The sequence below is a fragment of the Artemia sp. Qi Xiang Cuo genome, chromosome 20, assembly GCF_049724085.1.
Source record: "Artemia sp. Qi Xiang Cuo chromosome 20, ASM4972408v1, whole genome shotgun sequence".
Taxonomy (NCBI): domain Eukaryota; kingdom Metazoa; phylum Arthropoda; class Branchiopoda; order Anostraca; family Artemiidae; genus Artemia; species Artemia sp. Qi Xiang Cuo.
This window is the reverse complement of record NC_142813.1, coordinates 14,732,182-14,756,928: the sequence shown is the minus strand read 5'-3', so window position 1 is coordinate 14,756,928 and position 24,747 is coordinate 14,732,182. Positions and strand designations below refer to the sequence as shown.

Here is a 24,747-nt window from a genome sequence, read left to right as displayed (position 1 = left end):
TGGATGCGTGTTTTTTTTTGTTTTTTTTCCAGGGGTGATCGTATCGATCCAGTGGTACTGTAATTTCGGAAAACTGGTCATTTTAATGGAAAATAAAAGTTCTAGTGCCGTTTCCAAGCGACTAAAATAACTGGAGGGCAACTTCGCCCCCCTCCCACGCTCATTTCTTTCCTAAAGTCACCCAATCAAAATTTTTTGATAAGCATTTTGTTCCGCAAAGTAAAAAACCTAATAGATATGTCTTTTAGGATGACTTAATCTCCCACAGTTCCCGGGGGAAGGGCTGCAATTATAAACTTTGCCCATTGTTTACATATAGTATTGGTTATTGGGAAGTATACAGGTGTTTTCAGGAGGAATTTGTTTCTAGTGGAGGGTCGGGGTTGAAGTAGGGGTTACGGGGGAGGATCGTTCCAGGGAGGATATTTCCTTGGGGGAAGGAATATTTCGATGAAGGGGGCGCCAGATTGCCCGGAATTATTTAAAAAACGATCAGAAATTAAATAAAAAATAAGTTTTTTTCAACTGAAAATAAGGAGCAACATTATAACCTCAAACAAACCGAAATCATTACGCATATGAGAGGGTTCACCTCCTATTCAATAACACACTCTTTAATCTAAAGGTTTTTATTACTTTCAAAAGGGCTATCTATTCTTATTAACCGGCCTTTGTGATTCAGGGGCATGTGATTCGAACAAAATTTGAACTTTAGCGTAAAGAGCGAGGCATTGATTAGGGGGCGAACTCCCTAATATATGTATTAAAAACATACGAACATATAAGTTTGTTACGTAAGTTAATTCGTAAGTTACGTCAGAACAAAATTTCGAGAAAGCAAATTAGCCAAAAAAGGAAAATTAATACGCGAATTTCGTTTTAAATATTCACGTACGGTGAGCCAAAATCAAAGCTGCATTAATTCAAAAACGTTCAGAAATTAACTAAAAAAAAACTAGTTTTTCTAACTGAAAGTAAGGAGCGAAATTAAAACTCAAAACGAACATAAATTATTCCGTATATGAAAGGGGCTGTCCCCTCCTCAACGCCTCGCTCTTTACGCTAAAGTTGGACTCTGTATCAACTTTATTTTTAAAACAATACAAAACTTTAGCGTAAAGAGCTAGGCGTTGAGGAGGGGACAGCCCGTTTCATATGCGGAATAATTTCTGTTCGTTTTAAGTTTTAATGTCGCTCCTTGCTTTCAGTTAAAAAAACTGTTTTTTTTTTAGTTAATTTTTACTTATTGATTGTAATTTATGGTCTTTCTACGCTTGAAATATTCCTTGCCTTTATTTCTGCTCGTCTTTGGTTTAATGTAGCTCTTTACTTTTCTTAGAAAATTTGTTTTCTGTTTTAATTCCAAAAATGTGTTATGTTTTAAACGAGTCGGTCAACATTTTGGGGCTGGGGGGGGGGACAAACACCTTAGCAGCACCAAAATACTAAAATAATTTTTAATGCTGAATTAGCCTTTCTAAAAACCTTTTTTGAGTATTTTTATTGAAAAACAATTTTTTTGGCATTTTCACTGAAAAATAAAAAATATATATAGCCTTTACTTCATAATTTTTTTTCTGTTTCAGCTCCTCTTTTTAGGGGGAGGGCACCTTGAATTAACATCTATAAAAAAAAAATTTAAATACAAGCATTATATGTTGAATATAAACCATCATAGTCAACACACCAACGTTGACTCAGTGCAAGCAGTGTAAACGACACATGCTTTACACTGGATTCTGATGAATGGATATTTCTTCTGGGTTTCGTTTGCTGCGCTGGGCTTCTTTTGGACTGTAAAACCCCTTCCTAGCTAAGGTATCTATTATGGGTAGCCTTCCCATATGGGTTCTTCCTCATATGGGTATATTATTCCTGTATAATAATATTATTACTAGTAAATATTATATGTATTTGCGTAATATATTAATAGGTAAATTACAAATATAGGTATTTTGCGTAATAAAATAGGTGTCATGTGGATTATGCCTGGATTTTGAAAAATATTTTGTTCACCCTCCTCCCTAAATTCCCATGAAATGGTACCAGTGTGTAACAGATTGCCTCATGGCAACTAGGCCACATGGCAACATGGCAACTTTCAGTATTGCTGTTTAAAGCTCATGTATTGGCTTTTAAAAAAGTGATTTTGAAAGTAGAATAATTTTTTTTTTCAGTTCATAAGTCACCATGGATTACGATGAAAATGACGATTACAGAGTCTCAATAATTTAGAAAACTGTTTGTTGGAGGTCTTGACGAGGAGACGACAGTCGAGAGTCTTAGGTCTCATTTTAAACAATTTGGTGAAGTTGTAGATGCTGTTGTCATGAGAGATCCAGAAACAAAAAGGCAAGTATCAGTTTATATTTTGATTTTTTTTTTTTTTAAGTACATGATATTATGAAGACCCAGTGCTCCCAGTTGCAGTAATGTAAAAGGCAGTTTGGTATACAGCACAAATTTTGCAGGAGTTTAGGAAACTACAAAATGTGTTTTAATATTATTATGAATATTATCAATAAGTAGTAATCTGTAAAAAGGGGACTTTGTCTTGGTGTTCAAGATACAGTAACGAACTCTAATGCAGAGCAATTTTTTAGCAAGAAAGTAAGAGAGAATGCATTTTGGAAAAATAGAGAGCTTCTAAATATTTATGAATGGAATGCAGAAGCCATTCTAGGCAAATGGTTAGTGCCCCAGAGATGAAAACCTAGGGTCAGGAGTTCAAGTCCTGGTGTTTTTTATTTGGTTTGAAATGGGGATCAATGGTATGACCCTGTAAGTTCAGCCAGAGTCGACCCAGCTCTAAATGGGTACCTGGTGAAATCTGGGAGAAAGACACGGGAAGTGTCGGATGATTTTCCGCCAACCATGCATTGCAATCCCAGTCGAAGGCATTGCAAATCATTGGTCAGCATGTAAAAAAAGTTTTTAAGTAAGTTTAACACATTTATAGAAAGGGTTGTTGTGCTGGCCCTGCTTGTAACTATAAGTTTTCAAGATGTCACATAATACCTTTTGATTTATCTCACCTTCTCTGCTAGCCTTTCAAAGAGCTTATTAAATGTGTTTTTGTACTGGTGGATAACTTGGAAAGGTATTTTACAACAATCATAAATTGGGTTGTAAATGTTTCTTGCATGATTTCTTTAAAGTACCAAGGACACCTAAAATGAAAACTAATTCTTTAAATTAGTCAAGTGGAAACTAACACAACCATATACGTCTTAAAAAAATGTGAAAAACTTGGAATTCAATTTTTAAGGAAAACGAGCTTCAATTTATGAATGTATTCTGGAAGCAAGTTCGTAGCAAATTTTAAAAATAAAGAGCACATGTTACTAATCAGTAGAAAATGAGCAAAAAAAAAAAAAAATCAGTTTATAACCTTAGAAAGTGTTGCTTTCTCGATTTTGCTGGTAAAATAAAAGTTGGAACCTAGTTCAGCAAAGCTCTTTTCTTTGAAAAATAATTTTGAGCAACGCTTCTTGAAAAGAGCTTGGCTAGACTAGGCCTATTATTGATGTTACTAGAATTTTCGACACTCCGGGACCTTTTAACTATGAAGCAGTTTACAGGGTTTTGTAGTAATATATGTTAAGAACAAGGACTGAAAATATCTTAATGTAATTAACAAATTTTTGCTAGTACTAATGAGAAAAATTTGTCTTTCTGTAGTTTGATATTGGAGAAAACAAAATCAAGCCTCAATATCTAGCCTACAATAAAGCTATTATAATCTATGTGATGCTTTTTGTATGGCATTAGTGGTCTGTTTAATGTATGGAAAACGTAAAAACAGTGTTATCTGAGCACCACTGTCACTGATTTTAAGTTTAGTCATGATTGGCTTATTTCCTGTACAATAAAGCTTTTAAGGCTGGTTTGGTACACTTTTGATTCTAATTATTTTTCGCCATTGTGAAGTGTATTTTCGGTTCGAATCTTGCACAGTGGACTTCTTTTCTAAATACATTCATTGATAAATGGTGTCAAAATCCTGTAATTTTTTTTTATTGATGGTTTTTCTCTTCAGATCTCGGGGTTTTGGATTTGTAACATATTCAAGAGCTGCAATGGTTGATGATGCACAAGACGCTAGACCTCACAGAGTTGATGGTAGAGAAGTTCAACCAAAGAGAGCTGTTCCTAGACAGGTATGATTGATAATGACCTAATTTATTACATATTGTATATTTACTCATTAGCTTAGATCCTCTTGAGCCATTGATGGCACATAGGTCATTGACGAAACCTCTCCACTTATCTCGAAGCTATGCTGTAGGGGTGGCATCTTTTGATTCCGGTACTAACGATGTCTCAGCCATCCTTAGATGTCGGTGATATGTTCACTTTTAGATACAGAGATACCCATTGATATGGATAACTCATACATTTGAACAGCACCTGTTCCTTATTTGCACTACTCCTTATTGTCAATAATTCCGCTCCAAGAGCCACTTGGAGCCATATCTTCATCAGTGAGGCTCTTTCATAATAAAGGTTTGATTTATTCTCACAGTTACTACTGTAAATTTGAGGTTGTGGAAATTGCCTTCTGTGATTTTTGTGTTTTGCATATAAATATTTCAAGTGATGTATAAAAAAATATTAGCGATTAATGGTTGTCGTGCGGATCCCAGTTCTTTGTGCCTTATTATTAGCATAATTGATTAGTAATATAAAAAATATAATTAATAAAAGTTAATTATTTTAGGAATACTTTGTAGTCATTAATCTAATAAAGCGTAAGGTTTTGAGTAACAAGAGGGTGGAGCCTAAATGAGCCCCAATCAGTATGTGACATATATTTATCTCCCCCTGAAAAATGTTGAATTGATGCAACTGATGGTGGCCCATTGGGCTGATTCTGCTTAGCAATACAAAGGCCGAGGAGTGATCCCAGCTGCCGCAAGGTCTGGAATTGCTTAGAAATTGTACATAAGCGTTTGTAAATAATCAAATAAGAAGAGGAAAAGCTACACTCACTATTGTTAAGTTGAAAACACATATGTTTTTAATTGCAATGAAGTTCTACGTAATTTTATTTGAAAAATGAAGTTAAAAAATTTACTCATTTTTTCTTCAAACACATTAAAAATACAAGATATCAAGAAATCTTATTAATCATACATCTTTTAAGAAAGCTCTTCAATTTTCTCTTCAAAATGAAGTTAAAAAATTTATTCATTTTTACATCAAACACATTAAAAATATAAGATATCAAGAAATCTTATTATTCATGCATCTTTTAAGATGCATGAATAAGCTCTTCAATATTCTCTTCAAAATTAAGTTAAAAAATTAATTCATTTTTGCTTCAACAGATTAAAAATATAAGATATCAAGAAATCTTATTATTCGTACATCTTTTAAGAAAGCTCCTCAATTTTCTCTTCAAAATGAAGTTTAAATTTTTTTTTATTTTTACCTCAAACACATTAAAAATGTAAGATATCAAGAAATATTATTATTCATGCATCTTTTAAAAAAAACTCTTCAATTTTCTCTTCAAAATGAAGCTAAACAATTTATTCATTTTTGCTTCAAACACATTAAAAATATATTATATCAAGAAATCTTATTATTCGTACATCTTTTAAGAAAGCTCCTCAATTTTCTTGGCATCAAAGCTGCTGTTAAATTTTGCAAAAAAAATTTTTGTTTAGCTTTCTGGAAAAGCAGATGCTGGTGCCTCTGTGAAAAAGATTTTCATTGGTGGACTGAAGGAAGACGTCGAGGATGAGGACCTTAGAAAATACTTTGGAAGATATGGCACCATCACTGATGCTGAAGTGATTATAGACAAAAACACAAAGAGGAAAAGGGGATTTGGTTTTGTTGAATTTGACGATTATGATCCAGTTGACAAAATTATTCGTAAGTTTTGTTGTTTTAGCTTTAACTTGTGTTGTGTGTGTTATGTTAACTTGTTTATTGCCCTTACCGCATATATAGCTATAAAAGTGATATTTCAGTGAAGAAAGAAGAGGGTAGTTTAGGGAGTTTTTTTTTTTTTTTTTTTTTTTTAAAGCCACATAAACCAAACGAAGAAAAAGAATGTTAGGCATGTTTTGAAAATCAAACAAGGAGCCTAGTACTTCACTGCAGTAAAGTCAGGGAAATAAGAAAATGACTAAGTAATATAGACTTGCAAATAACTAAAAATAGGGACCATAAACAGCTCTCCTGACTTTTGTTCTCCTCTCTCTGATTGTAGCCTTTAGTACTAGGATGTTAGTTCTTCGGGTATTCAGTACAAATTTCGTAAATTAAATCGAAGGGGAAGAAATATATTGTGCCCTTTTTTGCTTGATAATTTATGTTTAATGTCAGCGGAAATTAGTGCTATTCCAATTTTTGTAGAACTTTCAAATGCGCCAACACCCAAGGTTATAAAGATTTACTTTTATTATATTGCAGCGAGTCAGGTAGTATGGGTAAGCATCGCGCAGACGAATTATTTTTATTCCCTGAATATTGAACTGCTAAATGGGTAATCCGTCCCCTTAAAAGGCGCTTCTCAGTGGAAGCTATTGAAGGTCTTTATAACTAATAATAAACCCAATTTATCCCCATTCCCCTCCAAAATGTTTCATAGATTCTTTGGAGACTTAAAAGGTCTCACCCTTGCGTATTGTAGGTTCTGCAGCATTAAGAATAAAAGTATTGACAGTTTGAATTGTGAATGTGCCGAAACTGTTACAGTTGGCTCCTCCCAATAAAACAATAAAGTACCTCAAACTCTGCAAACTAACACCTCAAGTTAATAGCTTGGTTGACCCCACCCTAACAATGAGTGTTCAACTCGAAATATTCAACTTATAGTCAAATGCCTATAATTTAAAGAGCTAGTGCAAGAGCTGCAAGCAGTCGTACTAGAATACACCACTTTAAGACAGAGGAATCAGAGCAGTGTTAAATAGTCTTGACTGGGAAGTTCATAAACCCTAATAGAAGAACGAGAAGAATCAGGCTCAGCAACATTGGAAAGCTAGGTTGTCTTAATATATGTTACAGTTTTCATAGCCATCGAGGCATAGAAAAAAAGGAATAAGTAGATAGAATAGCGAGATAAGTTCTATTGATATTAGTCTTCTTAATACCATTACAGCCAACCTTAGCCATCTTTTCTATTCATACTAGTTGGAGCAACCAAATGGAGACGCAGCTAGTAGTCTATTGCACAAACATTTTGAACTTAAAGAAGAATACACTAGCCATATACTACTTATTTGTAAAAAAAAAAGAAGAGAAAACAAAGGAGTCAATATCATTAAAATACTGAACCCCTCAACTAAACACTAGCTCAACTATAATACAATACCAATAAAATACCAACTAGGCAGGGATTAAAATAAACCCTTTGATAGTAATAAAAACATGGACCAAATCTTCAAAAAGGGAATCTTGTGTATTTTTTTTTTAGTTTTTTTGATGATTTAGACCTGCAACATCGTATATATTAGGTTTTTATTTGAAAAAAAAAAACCTAGAATAGATTTTCTAGGTGAAGGCTTCGAAGCCAGTTGCTCAGCTGATCAACTTCCATCATGCTGCTACCGAAGATAGGGACACGAATAAATCCAGAAGGAAGAGGGGCAAATATTCCAGGCTTCAGGACGCACGCACTCATTGTCTGTAGTTGGTTCAAGCTGATCCTCTGATTTTTCTTTTGACCTTTAGAACTTAATCCGCTGGTATGAATACTAAAAGATGTCAACGATTAGACGATTGCTAGTATAAGCTAAACTAGTATCTTTGACTAATAGGCATCAATTGAAGAGAACTTCGATAATGCTAGATCAGAGGACAGATAAACTACCCAAAAGTGTGCCTCAGCACTAAAAAATTAGTCCTCTGATTTTTTTTTTTTTTTTTTTTTTTTTTTTTTTTTTTTTTTTTTTTTTTTTAGCAGTGTAACGAGCCAAAATTTGTTCTGCAGTTTAGCTATAATTTAAGGTAGAAAACATAGTGAGAAGATGCCTAATGCTGCTGTGAATGAATTAGCTGTAGCCCTCGTGGTATATGTTTCCACCCAATGAAAAAGAATCACTAGGTTTTGGTGAATCATAGGTTGATTTAATGATTTTCTTCACTAATCTAGTGATTTATGTGCTGATTTAGTGATTTTTTTTTGTTTAGGAAAAATTAAACAGTTATTTTTGTTTTCTTTCAGTCGAAGGTAATCACTATTTAAAGGGACGTGTTGTGGATATTAAAAAAGCCATGAGAAAAGGAGAAATATTTGATCAAAAACAAAAAAGAGATCGTCCTGCCAATAGCGGTTGTGGTGACTGGGATGGTCCAAGGACAAACGAGCAACGCTGGAATCGAGGCAGTGTTGGAGGTGGTAGCTATAACCAGGGACCTGCTAGCGGCTGGGGTGGTGGATATGGTGGACCAGGACCTGCCCCACAGGTAAAAGCTTTTCCATTTCATCCTTCTAAGTGTAAAAATAGCATCACTTTCGTCTTTAGTAATCATTATATAGTTGATTGCGGGGGAGGAAGAGTGTTTAGGGCTGTGTTGGGCTTCAAGCGGTCTGATTCAGAGAAGCTGATTCAGAGAAGTTTTATTCACAGAAGCTGTCTACAATTGTGTCTTATTTTGCTTTTCAATGTTGATGTTTTTTCTATTAATCCTTAACTTGTCCAACACGGAAAATGCTATAAAAATCTGTGTAGCTTTTACGCTTGACTTCTGTGTAGCTTTATACTACTACTACATTCATTTGTTACTGACGCTAAGAAAAGAGATGGCGCTAAAAAAAATAGATAATTTCTTGAAATATTGGAACTTTTTCCTCTTTAATGTTAATACATTAACTCTTGAAACTGTGTTCGCTGCTGTCCACTGACAACTTTCTAAAATGTCTCTTGGTAAGACAGAAACAGGATTTGGAACCTTGGTGAATGCCCTGACGAGAATAAACTTGGTATTAAAGGTTGGAGCTGTTCTGGTAATGTGGGATGGTTTGGGGTTTCTGTTCTATCACAAGCTCCTTTTTCCGTCCCTATCACCGACAGACAAATTCTGCTTGTATGGCCTCAAAGTGGCATCAGGATGGATCTTTCACGAGTGTTCCTTACCGAAGCTGTGACTGTTAACAGCGCTAGAGGGTTACCTTGAAGAGTGGTGCCCCTCGAGGAAATTATAGCTAGTAAACGACACAGCATTTGCGCTGGATTCTGACTAATGGATAATTCTTCTGGCTCTGGTTTGTTTTGAATAGACTTTTTTGGGTTAAAAAACTTCTTCCTAACTAAGTTATCTATTATGAGTTACCTGCCCGTAGTAGCATAATATTTTTTAGGCATGAATATATGATTAGTCGGAGGTAATAGGCATGAGATTGTCTGTGCAAGATTTAGACTCTTGTTGATAGAAGATCATTGCCAAGTGTGGAAAGCCATGTTGTGACCAAGATGGGCCCAGGACTGCACAAAGTCTACATTCAACTTGAGGTCTGAGGGAATTCTTGTTGTCCGGTTCTAAGCCTGGCTTAAGCGCTTCGTGTTGACTTTAGAATATATGTTAGTTTCCGTCCTGCAGTAATTCTGGGACCATTGCTTTTCCTGAGGCAATAATAATTTCAGTTATTTAAACAATATGAAAATTGCAACTTGAAATGTTACGACGTTAAAAACCAACTATCATATCGAAGTTTTGACTGACTAATTCAGACGCTTTGAATTGGACTTATTAGGAGTTTCAGAAACTCGTATCCCAGGAGTAGGAAACATGAAATCAAGTGATGTATAATTTATTTACTCAGGCAGGAAGGATGGGGTGATAGACTGGGAGCTTAACCGTGGCGCCCTGAAAAATTGTTTTTTTTATGTATAAGTTTGGAAATATTCTTGTTTAAGGAGCACAGGAAAGGCAATGGGAGACCACAGAATCAAATGGGGAAGAAAAAGTCTCCTGGACTTAGATTACGCTGATGATTTGAGCATCCTAGATGAAAGTCTGAGCAAAATGAATGAAGTTTTAGAGGTTTTGCGAGTTCAGGGTGCTAGAATAGGTTTGAAAATTAATATCGACTAGGAATAAGTTACGTTGGGTAATGAAAAGATTGATTAGGTGGACAGCTTCACTTACCTTGGTAGTATTATTAGTAAAGATGGTGGGAGAAGTGAAGATGTTAAAAATAGAATAGCCAAGGCACAGGGTGTTTTTTCACAGTTAAAAAAGGTTTGAAAGAATAGGGAGATAAGTCTGCAAACCAAAATTAGAATATTAGTAGCTACAGTGATGACATTGATCAAAAATGCCTCTGAAGCATGGGCACTCCGAAAAGCGGATGAAGATTTGCTAGATTTTGTTCTGGGTACCCGGCTGACTGACCATATTTCAAACAATAGGTTATACGAAAAAAGTGGCTCAATACCGCTCTCTAGGGTTATAATGAAAGAAAGGTTGAGGTGGCTAGGGCACGTTGTGCGGATGAAGGATGACAGATTGCCGAAGATTCTTCTTTTCGGCAAACCGTCTAGGGCTAAACGGAAAGCAGGTCGTCCTCGTCAGGGGTGGGAGGACGTCATAAAGAAAGATTTAAAGGAAATGGGAACTTCGTGGGCGGGTGTAAAAAGGGAGGCTTTGAATAGATTGGTGAGTTGTTAGTAGTATTAGTAGTAGTATTCTTGCTGTGTAACTTGTAAATCTCTTAAATCTATGCACGCTCCTCCTCCTCCATCCGAATCTCCTGTTCAAAGCCTCCCTATTTACATTTGCCCAAGAAGTTTCCTTTCCCTTAAGTCTCTCCTTACGACACCCTCCCACCCCATTCGGGGACGACCTGCTTTTCGCCGGACCCTAGACAGTTGGCTGACAAGGACTTTCTTTGGCAAATTGTCATCCTTCATCCGCAGAACGTGTCTTGGCCATCTCAACCTTTTTCTTTATAGCCCTAGAAATCGGGATTGAACCACATCTTTCGCACAGCCTATTGCTTGAAATGCGGTCAATCAGTCGAGTACCCAAAACAATCCTTTGGTATTTCGGCAAATGGGCAAGTTTGTGTTAACAAAGCGTTCTTTGGAATATGCTCCATTTTGAAGCTTTCCTCAATCTGTCGTTTTATTCCCCTGATCATCCAAGCCGATTAGCATTTCTAGTCCTAGCTCTAGCATAAAAAAATCGTTATCTTTATAAATTACGAGAAATTCATGTAAATGTTTTCGAGGATTGTAAAAAGACTTTTACAAATAATTCGGGTTAGAAGTACATTATCCGTAAGGTATTCTATTCAAACTTTCGATTTTTCTTTTAAACTGTCTTCAATATTGTCAACACGTATGCCTCTTTGGTATAAAGCTATGTTGGAAAAAATGGGATTTCTTAGGAATGTTGGTTGGCAGGAATTGCAAACCCCTATTGTATCCGTTAACTTTCTCTTTAGTGAGTAACCCTTTGTTCTTCATAAAACAATATTACTAAAAAACGGCAAACAATATACGTAAAGAGATTTTCTTTTCATTTTTTTTTTTACCTTTCTTCTTAAATAATTTAAGTATTTTGGTTCTGACGGAAATATTTGCATAGTTTTCTTTATTTTTTCACTGGCTTTTATTGTCCTTGTTTTCTCTCCTTCGCAATTTTTTGTTTTGACATTTCTTCTTTTTTTATCTTTTCTTATGTATGTTTAAATGCAGATCGTATACTAATATTATTGTCACATTGTGGTTTTTAAAAGTTATATAAAAATATTGACCAACTTCGAGTTCAGGTCCTTATTTCGAGTCTCATTAGTTCTGCTTCCTCATTATCATCACTAGCTTTATTCAATTTATTTGACTGCAGACGAAATACACCTCTAAATCATTATTAATCAATCTTTCCTAGAAGACTAATTAATTTCCTTCTCATTATTAGGTATAAAGTACAAAACTTTGTTACAAGTGTTTTAAGAGTTCTGCTACAAATTTGATTATAAGTACTTCAGAGGTTTTGATTTCAGTGACGAAATGAGAGGACGTATCTGTTAGTAAAGCTGGATCCGTTTATTTCAAATTATTAATTAATCTAAGCAAATCTTAAAGAATCTTGATGGTTTTTTGGTATGAACGGATTTAAGATGGGTTCAAGGGAAAGGGAAGAGGATAGAAAACGCTTTTTAATATATTAGTAGCGTGTACTTTTATCAAACGCTTCTAGAAACTCCCTGTGATTTAAAGGATCCATAAAAATAGACAGACTTCAGGCCTGCCCCTGTAGGAATTACAGTTGGCTGCGTGTATTTTAAGATGTGCAGTGCAAGCTATACAGAAATCTTCTTTTAATTTAGGAGTGTGATTGTGAAGATCTGAGAAATGTGACTTCTATTGGGCTGTTTAAAATATGTGTATCTATAACGTATATGTTTATAAAAAAAACAGAAAATCACCCTTAGAGTTCATATGCTTGTTAGTATAGTGAGATATTTTTGATAAAGTCTAAATTTCGAATCAATAGGGAGGTTACGGCGGCGCTCCACCACAGCAATGGGGTGGCCCACAGCAGTAATGGGGTGGCCCACAGCAGCAATGGGGTGGCCCAAAGCAGCAATGGGGTGACCCACAGCAGCAATGGGGTGGCCCACGGCAGCAATGGGTTGGTGCGCAGGCGCAATGGGGTGGTCAACAACAGCAATGGGGACCTTACCCGTCTTCAATCACTTACCCTAACCAACCATATGGTGAAGGTGGATATCCCTCACAAGGGGGACCAGCCAGAGGAGGCTGTGGCTCAGGTTATGGTGGCCCACCACAAGCAGCAGCACTTCAAGGATGGGGTGGTCAACCATCACAACCGCCTTTTGGTATTGGGTATGGACCAGAGCCAGTCTACGGAGAGGGCGGAACAATGCGAGGTGCTGGATATCAGGGTGGCTACCAAAGTCCAGCTCTGTATGCTCGTAAGTGGCTACTAATCTTTCTTTATTTAAAGTTTCCATTTATTTCTTCTTTTTCTACTTCTCTTCTCTTATTTTTCTTATTATTCTCTTATTTTTATTTCTTCTCTGTTTAGAAGCTCGGACGTAGTAGTGAATAAACTGATTCGAAGCAGATTTGATTTGGGGAATTAATATTTGGAATTCCCCTTGTTGCTTGTCATTATGGTTGAACCTGAGGAAATGCTTAAACAACTATTTTAAACTCTCTTGATTCGAAACTTCATTAGCCTACATGTATGGTCTTTGGGGCTTCTTTTTGTTTGAACATATAATAAACACTATCTCTTGTTGTATCAACCATTGTTTTTATGTAATATTTGGGCAATCATGCATTAGAAATTTCCCTTGTGCCGCATTTTTAATGCTTTGTATAATTAAGGACCCTCAATGCCTTACGAAAATGTCTGCCCTCATTATACCCAAGTTATGACTTTATGGAATAGCCAGAAGTTGGTGGGTAAAACCATGTGCAACAACGAAGAATTTTCTATCGCTGATGATACTACCCCTCCCCAATCCATCTATTCATGCAGCTAGAAATAAATTGCATGTGAAAAGTCTAAAGCTTGTTGCTCTGGGTATTTCAATTTCGGTTTCGAATTCGTTCCCTCCCAATATCGAGGCTGATCTTGTTAGTGGAAATTCATTTAAAGTATAGTGTTGGTGATCTGATTACGGAACTTAGTAGTGAGCCTCCATCGTCTCTTTTTGTTTCCCCTTCCTATGTTCTTATTTTTTTAATTGTTTTTATTAGTGTTGCATTTTATGTTATATTAATGTTATATTAATGTATTTTTAATGTTATATTAATGTTATATTCAAATATAACATTAGCTCTTGCAAATCAAGTAATATTGAAATATAAATAATAAAACATATTAATTTTAAATCTATGAAACCCAGTTATTTTGATAAAGAAAATATTTTTTCAATGAGAAACCTTCCACTGGACACTATCTGAGGCTTGGATACGACCTGTGTGTGTGTGTGTGGGGGGGGGGGGGTTGGAGCTGCCCTCCGATCACTGACTATTAAAAGAGCACTAGAGGTCTGATTGCCAGTCCAATGAGCCCCCTCCGAAGTTTATATGACCATACTTTCTATAAAAAACCTTATATGCTCCCAGGGAATAACTTGCCCTCGCCCTGATAACAACCCTCGCCCTGAGGGCTGGGGGATTTGTTATCCTCGCAGACATAATTTCCAGAGCTTTCAAAGACGTTGAACAAAATGACTATCTCAAAATTTTTATTAGAAGTGTTTGGGGAAATGATGGATGTGGAGGGGGGGCATTAGCCCTATGATTACTTTCGATTAATACAAAAGGCACTGGTCCTCTCAACTTCCAATCAAATGAGCTCTTTTTGAAGCTTCTACAACAAAACTTTCCATAAAAAACCTAATATGCCCAAGGGTATAACTTACTACCCTTGTCCTGAGGGCTATGGGGGAGGGTTGTCTTTCTCAAATATATAATTTCCAGGCCTTTCAACTAGGTTGAACAAAAGGGTCATATCAAAATGTTGATCGAAAATGTTTTGGGAAATGATTGGTGTTGGGATGGGGGGGGGATTCTCCCTCCGATTACTTTCGACTGCTAAAAAGGACCCAAGCCCTCTCAATTTCCAATCGAATGAGCCCTTTTTGAAGTTTTGACAATAACACTTTCTATAAAAACCTTATATGCCCCCAGGGCATAACTTACAACCTTGGCCCGGAGGTATGTGGGGTGGGAGGGGGGGGGCGGGGTTCATACTCTATGCAAATCAAGCTTGAAAGGAACAAAAATTACCACAAACAAGGGTTTGGGTATGACCTCCTTCTCTCACTGTAAAAGTCTAAAACCTCCTTCACCATTGGCACTTTACTGAAAAAGATATACGCCTTGAACGGTCTTCGAAAGTATACACAACTTCAAATTGAAATTTTTATGTAGAGAGATATAAATTATGGAAAGATCCGTCAGGTCAAGATTTTGTTTCACAGTAATTGTATTTTTATTTTCAATGCTGTAAGAACTGGAAAAGAAAATATTTGTAATATTATCCGTTTTCAGTTAAGCGCCAATGACGCATTAGGCTTTTGGTTTTTATTTTCAGTTAGGAACGGAGGTAGTATGCCAATAATTGTCTGTGGTAACACTATAATCGTCTTTAATAACTTTAAAAAGAGCTAATAAATTAAACAAAATGTTTGATGTATAATTATATTAATCGCTGAAAGCTCGTCAGTCCAAAATGTTACTAAAATTTTAGATTTTATTTGCAATATTAACTAGAAAAGATAATATTTGTCTTAAAATTCGTTTTCAGTAACGCGCCAATGACGGATTAGTTTAGGTTTTTATCTTCTTTTACGTATACATATAAATTTGTCTTGAAAGGAATGTGACATCGATTTTAAGAGAAAATCGCATATAATAGATAAATTACTTCGAAGCTAGAAATGGTCAAAAAATAGAAAAAAAAACTTAATATTCAGAATGAAGAGTGGGAAGGGCGCTATGGGATTCTTTCTCCCCCCTTCTGTATTATTAATGAGTTTTTACACTGCTCCCTCATTTTAGGTAAGAAAGATGGGGACAACTATCAAATTACAGTAAGAAAAAAGAAGAATGATAATGGAGAAGAAAGGACAGATTTACTTGAAAAGATTGCTAATGGAGAAGATTTAGAGGTACGTATTTGTTAAACATTGGCAAGGAGACCATCTGGAAAAAAGGGAGGGGGCTATGCGCCTACTCAAGGTTTAAAATGCCAAAGAAGCTAGTGCCACTTCGAGTTCAACACAAGATACAAAGAAATCAATAATATATGAGAAATAAAATATGGATAATTATCATATTAATGAGTTTATGTTGCCGAAGACGAAGTTTTTTAAAATAACATCTACAGGTATTTTTGTTCTATTTCATGTAGTCTAGTGATTAGTATGCAAGTAGTCTTGGTAAAGAGGAAGGTGTCTTCATTTTTATGGTTGAAAGGCAGTGTGGTGTTCCCGACTGTAGACTGAGCAAGCTCAATCCGTCGATTCAATCACGTTTGAGATGTTTTCCGGCTAATCTGTTAATTGCTAAAAAGCTGGGAGGTTGCTCCTGTAGTAGATACAAACCGTAAGTGTGGTAATGGCAAATCGTCGTCGCTGGGTTCAACCAGTTCAAGCTTTGTTTTTAGGTGCCAATTCACGATGATTTAATGAAGGGGTCAATTTTTTCGAATTTTTCATAAAGATCTAGGTAAAGGCAATTGCCCCTATCCCCTTACTGTCTCTCTAATTTTAACATACTGTAGTGTCACCAACATTTGGTGTCTAGTGATATCAGGTCTCTGATCTAGATAGTCAATAGAATGTCAATTGTCGCCATCCAGATTATGAGTTTGAAATCCTATCCTGATTGTCACTGGAAAAATTACAGCAATGATACACAGTTACTAGAAAACACAGCGATGGGTTTTCAACATATTATGAAGTTGTCAAGATATTTAAGATATTTTGGAAAAATAGAAGTAGTTAAGTGTTTCGCTATTTCTCACTTACAAAAAAAAGCAAAGTTAATTGTAGCATGAGAATACTGGAATTGTTACTATTTATCTAGGGAAGAGAGGAAAATTGTATTGATGTGTTTGGGGAAAAGGTGGGCGTGAGAGGGGGGTTAGTTGCCCTCAAATCACTTTTGACTATTAAAAAGGGCACTAGCTTTTCAATTTCCAATTGAATGAGCCCTTTTTCAAGTTTCTACGACAGATTTCAATTAAAACTTATATGCCCCCAGGGCATAACTTATAACCCTTGCCCTGAAGACTGTGGGGGGAGGGTTCTAATCAAAGGTATAATTTCCTGAACTTTAAACTGCGTGGAACGAAATGGCTATCTCAAAATTTTGATTGGATGTTTTTTGGGGAAATGGTGGGCATGGAAGGGGTGTTAGTTGCCTTCCAATCACTTTCGCCTATTAAAAAGGGCACTAGCCATTTCAATTTCCAATCGAATGAGCCCTTTTTGATGGTTCTACTACAACGCGTTCTATAAAAACCTTATTTGCCCCAAGGGTATAACTTACAACCCTTGCCCTGAGGGCTTTGGGGGGACTGTCATCCTCAGTGACCTAATTCAGTGAACTTTCAACTACGTTGAACAATTGGCTATCTTAACAGTTTGATTGGATGTGTTTAGGGAAAAGGTGGGCGTGAGAGGGGCAATAGTTGCCCTCCAATCACTTTCGACTATCAAAAAGGGCACTAGCCCTTTAAATTTCCGATCGAATGAGCATTTTTTGAAGTTTCTACGACAACTTCATCGATACGAAGTGCCCTGGCCTAAAGGGAAAAAAAATTAATACTTACATGACTTAAAACCCTTGCCCTGAAGGCTGTGGGGGAGTGGCCTCCTCAAAAACATAATTTTTATCTGGAAATCAACTACGCTGAACAAAATCATTATCTCAAAATTTTTATTGGATGTGTTTCTGGAAATGGTGGGAGTTGAAGGGGTGTTAGTTGCCTTCCAATCCCTTGCGACTATTAAAAAGGGCACAAGCCACTCCAATTTCCAATTGAATTAGCCCTTTTCGAAGTTTCTACGAAGACTTCTTCGATACGAAGTGCCCTGCTCTAAAGTGAAAAAATAATAAATAATACATTGTGCCAACATCTTTCTTTTATGTCCTCAGGGAAAACTTAAAATATTTGCCCCGAGAGTTGTGGGGGAGTGTCCTCCTCAAAAACATATTTTCTATCTGGAAATCACCACAGCGGAACAACAAGGTTATCTTAACATTTTTATTGGATGTGTTGGGGGAAATGTTAGACGTGGGGGGGGGGGCTAGTTGCTCTCCAATCACTTTCAACTATTAAAATGGGCACTAGCCACGCCAATCTCCAATCGAATGAGCTCTTTTCGAAGTTTTTACGATACCTCCTTCGATACGAAGTGCCCGGGTATGGAAACAAAAAAAAATAATACATTGTGCCAACATCGTTCTTTACTTAGGCAGCGCTATTGCGCTGCCTATTATTGGTGAGATATAGTTTATATAAAGTGACGCCTTTTGAATTAATGCAGCCAACTTGTGACTCTGGAATTGTTACTATTTATCTAGGGAAGAGAGGAAAATCATATTTGTCACAAATGTTTGAGACTATTATTTGATAGCCTCATTCACATCACGCCTTTCACTGTAGCCAAATTTGTGTCCCTGGAATCATTAGTAATCATCTAGGGAAAAGAATAAATAATTTCTTAGACCACAGTGCTTTGCCATTTATTAATTAATGTGTTGTTTTTATTCTTTGTTACTGCTTTGTTTAAATTAAACCCGCATTTCTCGCTTAATTTCTCGTCTAGGCAAAAGAGAGAAAATTTTGTTTATCACAGATTTTTGAAGCTGTCATTGATAGCCTCATTTGACGCCGATATTTGAATATGTTGCCGCCGCCAAAAATATGACATGGATGATAGTAAAAAACGCTGCATAACCTGGCCTCTTTTCATTTCTCAGGGTAGTGCTTTCACTTAATAGGTGTTAAACTCTTTCGGTGCCGCGGGTGAAGCGAGGATAAATACTGATTTTAGGCTACTGCACCATACACTTCAGACCAAACGTACTCAACCGTCTGCCAGTTTATAGTGCCTGGGAGAGCGGGAATGTTGATGTCCTGGAACAAGTATTAGTAAGAAAGATGGTATTCAGAGTAGTATTTTGTATAGGAAGAATTCAGAATATATACCTGACTACGCATAAATTCTAAAGAAAAAAACCCCATCAGATACTAAGGTTAACATAGCAAATATGAAGGCGAAGAATTAATAATTGCGAAGAGGCGTACTTACCTTCAGATTATAACTTATTTGAACTATTTCTAAGAAATTCACTGCATATAACCACCACTAGCGAGAGCAACAGCGCAAAGCATTGTTAGTTTCTTAGCTACATTTACATTGAGGGATTGAACAACGGCCTTCAGGTGTGGCTGGATTCACATTTGCAATTGAAAAAAAGCTGGCATATTTCATAAAAACTCCGACATTTCATACGATTTTTTAAGCTCATTGTTATGAAAGGGAAAAGAAAATGTTTATCTTAGATAGAATGTATTATACAGATTTCTCAGCATCCAGTTTGGACAAAATGACAAAACATTTCTTGTGTAGTAGGTGAGCTCTTTGGGTAGCACGGAATCATCATTAGTGCGTTCGAGCATCCCTTATCCGCTTAAAACTATCTTGCTCGGATGTAATCTGCAAAAGATAACAACAAATAATTAGCGAGCAAGTTGTTAACTGAAATGCTATGGACAAGAAGGTGAATAATTATCAATCTCGTGTTCTAAGCTGTAAACAACTTATTCACTGATCCCTGGAGGTGTGCCACGTTTTCTATTCTTTTTTTTTTCTATTTTGAAATGGGATTTTTTTGTTTACATTTGACGTCTAACTTATTTTGTATTTTCGGGGTTTGTAGGTTTAACTTATCCAACAACTAATCTAGACCGTTTCATGTAGTTGACCTCCTAACTTCTCACGTTGTATATCTCGTGCAACGCTTAAGATAAGTAATCAGGCTTAATGGATAAGTAATCACGATATACTTGAACGTACTCTGTATACTTCCTAAAGTCATAATATTAAAATGCCAAGAAAAGTAAGGGACAAATGATTTGTGATATCTCTCGGTACTAGAGGCTGGGTAAGTCATTAATTATGGACAATTAATTTCGATTTTTTGGAGTCTTTCTGTCTTTTGGTCGAGGTTCGACGTGTATTCAACTTAAATTAAGAACTTGTGTCACAGAATTTAGCTTTATGAAAAAATATAATTGGTATAATTTTATTAAATTTTTCATATATATTGGTAAACTTAAAATCCGTGAATAAAAATACGTCGGAAAAGGCATTTTTTTTTTTTACCTGGGAGGTAGAAATATAGAGGAGCACAAGTATACGCTGCTCTCTTCTGATTTTTGTTCATCACAAAACATCGTATATTGTAGTTAGCAGTGTGTATTCTGTAGAAGCCTGATGTGACGTCTATGCTTGGTGATGTGGACAAATGGACACTAAAACGGAATAAACTGATGGAAGAAGTTAAGAAAGGGTTCCATTGCATGGCTTTCAGTGATAGTTTAGGTTCTGAATCCAAGCCAAGTCGTAAAATGGAATCTCCCTAAAAATATCTTCACGAGATGTTTTTTCTTTTAGTTTAATGTTCTGTTTTTAGTATTGTCTGTTCTTTTTTTAGTGTAATATGTTTAATTATATCTACATTCTATAGGGACAAGATTTGGGTCTGTCAACGTACCAATAAATTTAAAGTGCTCTTAAAAGAGAGCAGTTTCTAAGGGCTCTTTTCAAGTGTTCAATCTCTTGTTTTGAGTTTTTAAAGAAAAAATTTTATGTGTTGAGAACTAAATTCTAGAAGAGAAGTGAAAGTAAATAACGTTAGCATAAAAAATTACATGTTTTCACTATCAGGAGGAGCATTGTCATTTTCTATATAATTTAAAATAAAAACAATTTTGAATTGGTTAGCACTAGAATTTCAAAACTTAATAATATCTTATATAGTTACTTACAATAATTACTCGAATAATTACTATCTTTTAAATAATTATTGTTAAACAACTACATATCGGACCAATTCGCTTTAGTAGGCTTTCAGTTTTTCTGTTGTTTTACTAGATGTTACTTGTGATACTGATTTTATTTGTGATCTCACGACTCTGCCCTGCTAGTATTAGAATTGCTAGATGTTAAAAGTTAATAGTTAAATCTCTTGTTTTTAGAGCAAAAAATTTACTTGTTGAGAACTAAATTCTACAAGAGAATCGATAAGAGATAACGTTAGCCTAAAAAATGATAGGTTTTCTATCAGGTTACTATCAGGAGGAGCATTTTCATTTTCTATTTTCTATATAATTCAAAATAAAAAAAATTTTGAATTGGTTAGCACTAGAATTTCAAAACTTAATAATATCTTATATAGTTACTTACAATAATTACTCGAATAATTACTATCTATTACATAATTATTGTTAAACAACTACATATCGGACCAATTCGCTTTAGTAGGCTTTCAGTTTTTCTGTTGTTTTACTAGATGTTACTTGTGATACTGATTTTATTTGTTATCTCACGACTCTGCCCTGCTAGTATTAGAATTGCTAGATGTTAAAAGTTAATAGTTAAATCTCTTGTTTTTAGAGTAAAAAATTTACTTGTTGAGAACTAAATTCTACAAGAGAATCGATAAGAGATAACGTTAGCCTAAAAAATGATAGGTTTTCTATCATGTTACTATCAGGAGGAGCATTTTCATTTTCTATTTTCTATATAATTCAAAATAAAAACAATTTTGAATTGGTTAGCACTAGAATTTCAAAACTTAATAATATCTTATATAGTTACTTACAATGATTACTCGAATAATTACTATCTATTACATAATTATTGTTAAACAACTACATATCGGACCAATTCGCTTTAGTAGGCTTTCAGTTTTTCTGTTGTTTTACTAGATGTTACTTGTGATACTGATTTTATTTGTGATCTCACTACTCTGCCTTGCTAGTATTAGAATTGCTAGATGTTAAAAGTTAATAGTTAAATCTCTTGTTTTTAGAGCAAAAAATTTACTTGTTGAGAACTAAATTCTACAAGAGAATCGATAAGAGATAACGTTAGCCTAAAAAATGATAGGTTTTCTATCAGGTTACTATCAGGAGGAGCATTTTCATTTTCTATTTTCTATATAATTCAAAATAAAAACAATTTTGAATTGGTTAGCACTAGAATTTCAAAACTTAATAATATCTTATATAGTTACTTACAATAATTACTCGAATAATTACTATCTATTACATAATTATTGTTAAACAACTACATATCGGACCAATTCGCTTTAGTAGGCTTTCAGTTTTTCTGTTGTTTTACTTAGATGTTACTTGTGATACTGATTTTTATTGTGATCTCACTACTCTGCCTTGCTAGTATTAGAATTGCTAGATGTTAAAAGTTAATAGTTAAATCTCTTGTTTTTAGAGCAAAAAATTTACTTGTTGAGAACTAAATTCTACAAGAGAATCGATAAGAGATAACGTTAGCCTAAAAAATGATAGGTTTTCTATCAGGTTACTATCAGGAGGAGCATTTTCATTTTCTATTTTCTATATAATTCAAAATAAAAAAAATTTTGAATTGGTTAGCACTAGAATTTCAAAACTTAATAATATCTTATATAGTTACTTACAATAATTACTCGAATAATTACTATCTATTACATAATTATTGTTAAACAACTACATATCGGACCAATTCGCTTTAGTAGGCTTTCAGTTTTTCTGTTGTTTTACTAGATGTTACTTGTGATACTGATTTTATTTGTGATCTCACTACTCTGCCTTGCTAGTATTAGAATTGCTAGATGTTAAAAGTTAATAGTTAAATCTCTTGTTTTTAGAGCAAAAAATTTACTTGTTGAGAACTAAATTCTACAAGAGAATCGATAAGAGATAACGTTAGCCTAAAAAATGATAGGTTTTCTATCAGGTTACTATCAGGAGGAGCATTTTCATTTTCTATTTTCTATATAATTCAAAATAAAAACAATTTTGAATTGGTTAGCACTAGAATTTCAAAACTTAATAATATCTTATATAGTTACTTACAATGATTACTCGAATAATTACTATCTATTACATAATTATTGTTGAACAACTACATATCGGACCAATTCGCTTTAGTAGGCTTTCAGTTTTTCTGTTGTTTTCTTAGATGTTACTTGTGATACTGATTTTTATTGTGATCTCACTACTCTGCCTTGCTAGTATTAGAATTGCTAGATGTTAAAAGTTAATAGTTAAATCTCTTGTTTTTAGAGCAAAAAATGTACTTGTTGAGAACTAAATTCTACAAGAGAATCGATAAGAGATAACGTTAGCCTAAAAAATGATAGGTTTTCTATCAGGTTACTATCAGGAGGAGCATTTTCATTTTCTATTTTCTATATAATTCAAAATAAAAACAATTTTGAATTGGTTAGCACTAGAATTTCAAAACTTAATAATATCTTATATAGTTACTTACAATAATTACTCGAATAATTACTATCTATTACATAATTATTGTTAAACAACTACATATCGGACCAATTCGCTTTAGTAGGCTTTCAGTTTTTCTGTTGTTTTCTTAGATGTTACTTGTGATACTGATTTTTATTGTGATCTCACTACTCTGCCTTGCTAGTATTAGAATTGCTAGATGTTAAAAGTTAATAGTTAAATCTCTTGTTTTTAGAGCAAAAAATTTACTTGTTGAGAACTAAATTCTACAAGAGAATCGATAAGAGATAACGTTAGCCTAAAAAATGATAGGTTTTCTATCAGGTTACTATCAGGAGGAGCATTTTCATTTTCTATTTTCTATATAATTCAAAATTAAAAACAATTTTGAATTGGTTAGCACTAGAATTTCAAAACTTAATAATATCTTATATAGTTACTTACAATAATTACTCGAATAATTACTATCTTTTAAATAATTATTGTTAAACAACTACATATCGGACCAATTCGCTTTAGTAGGCTTTCAGTTTTTCTGTTGTTTTACTAGATGTTACTTGTGATACTGATTTTATTTGTGATCTCACGACTCTGCCCTGCTAGTATTAGAATTGCTAGATGTTAAAAGTTAATAGTTAAATCTCTTGTTTTTAGAGCAAAAAATTTACTTGTTGAGAACTAAATTCTACAAGAGAATCGATAAGAGATAACGTTAGCCTAAAAAATGATAGGTTTTCTATCATGTTACTATCAGGAGGAGCATTTTCATTTTCTATTTTCTATATAATTCAAAATAAAAACAATTTTGAATTGGTTAGCACTAGAATTTCAAAACTTAATAATATCTTATATAGTTACTTACAATAATTACTCGAATAATTACTATCTATTACATAATTATTGTTAAACAACTACATATCGGACCAATTCGCTTTAGTAGGCTTTCAGTTTTTCTGTTGTTTTACTAGATGTTACTTGTGATACTGATTTTATTTGTGATCTCACGACTCTGCCCTGCTAGTATTAGAATTGCTAGATGTTAAAAGTTAATAGTTAAATCTCTTGTTTTTAGAGCAAAAAATTTACTTGTTGAGAACTAAATTCTACAAGAGAATCGATAAGAGATAACGTTAGCCTAAAAAATGATAGGTTTTCTATCAGGTTACTATCAGGAGGAGCATTTTCATTTTCTATTTTCTATATAATTCAAAATAAAAACAATTTTGAATTGGTTAGCACTAGAATTTCAAAACTTAATAATATCTTATATAGTTACTTACAATAATTACTCGAATAATTACTATCTATTACATAATTATTGTTAAACAACTACATATCGGACCAATTCGCTTTAGTAGGCTTTCAGTTTTTCTGTTGTTTTCTTAGATGTTACTTGTGATACTGATTTTTATTGTGATCTCACGACTCTGCCCTTCTAGTATTAGAATTGCTAGATGTTAAAAGTTAATATTTAAATCTCTTGTTTTTAGAGCAAAAAATTTACTTGTTGAGAACTAAATTCTACAAGAGAATCGATAAGAGATAACGTTAGCCTAAAAAATGATAGGTTTTCTATCAGGTTACTATCAGGAGGAGCATTTTCATTTTCTATTTTCTATATAATTCAAAATAAAAACAATTTTGAATTGGTTAGCACTAGAATTTCAAAACTTAATAATATCTTATATAGTTACTTACAATAATTACTCGAATAATTACTATCTTTTAAATAATTATTGTTAAACAACTACA

General features: G+C 34.3%; 1 protein-coding gene across 2 annotated transcripts in view; it reads left to right on the top strand.

Annotated features, from left to right (window-relative positions):
* The first annotated feature begins 4,043 nt into the window (after positions 1-4,043).
* LOC148939902 (heterogeneous nuclear ribonucleoprotein A1, A2/B1 homolog) overlaps positions 4,044-24,747 on the top strand; it is a 38,917-nt gene continuing 18,213 nt past the window's right edge. The window contains exons 1-4 of one of the 2 annotated variants that reach the window (XM_089105872.1): positions 4,044-4,160; positions 5,673-5,883; positions 8,183-8,424; positions 12,460-12,614. In XM_089105872.1, the coding sequence (XP_088961998.1) occupies positions 4,080-4,160; positions 5,673-5,883; positions 8,183-8,424; positions 12,460-12,510 (585 nt within the window). In that variant the 5' untranslated portion in view covers positions 4,044-4,079 and the 3' untranslated portion in view covers positions 12,511-12,614. Of the gene's footprint in view, positions 4,161-5,672; positions 5,884-8,182; positions 8,425-12,459; positions 12,615-24,747 lie in introns of those variants that run through there. The other variant, XM_089105873.1, reaches the window with a different exon arrangement.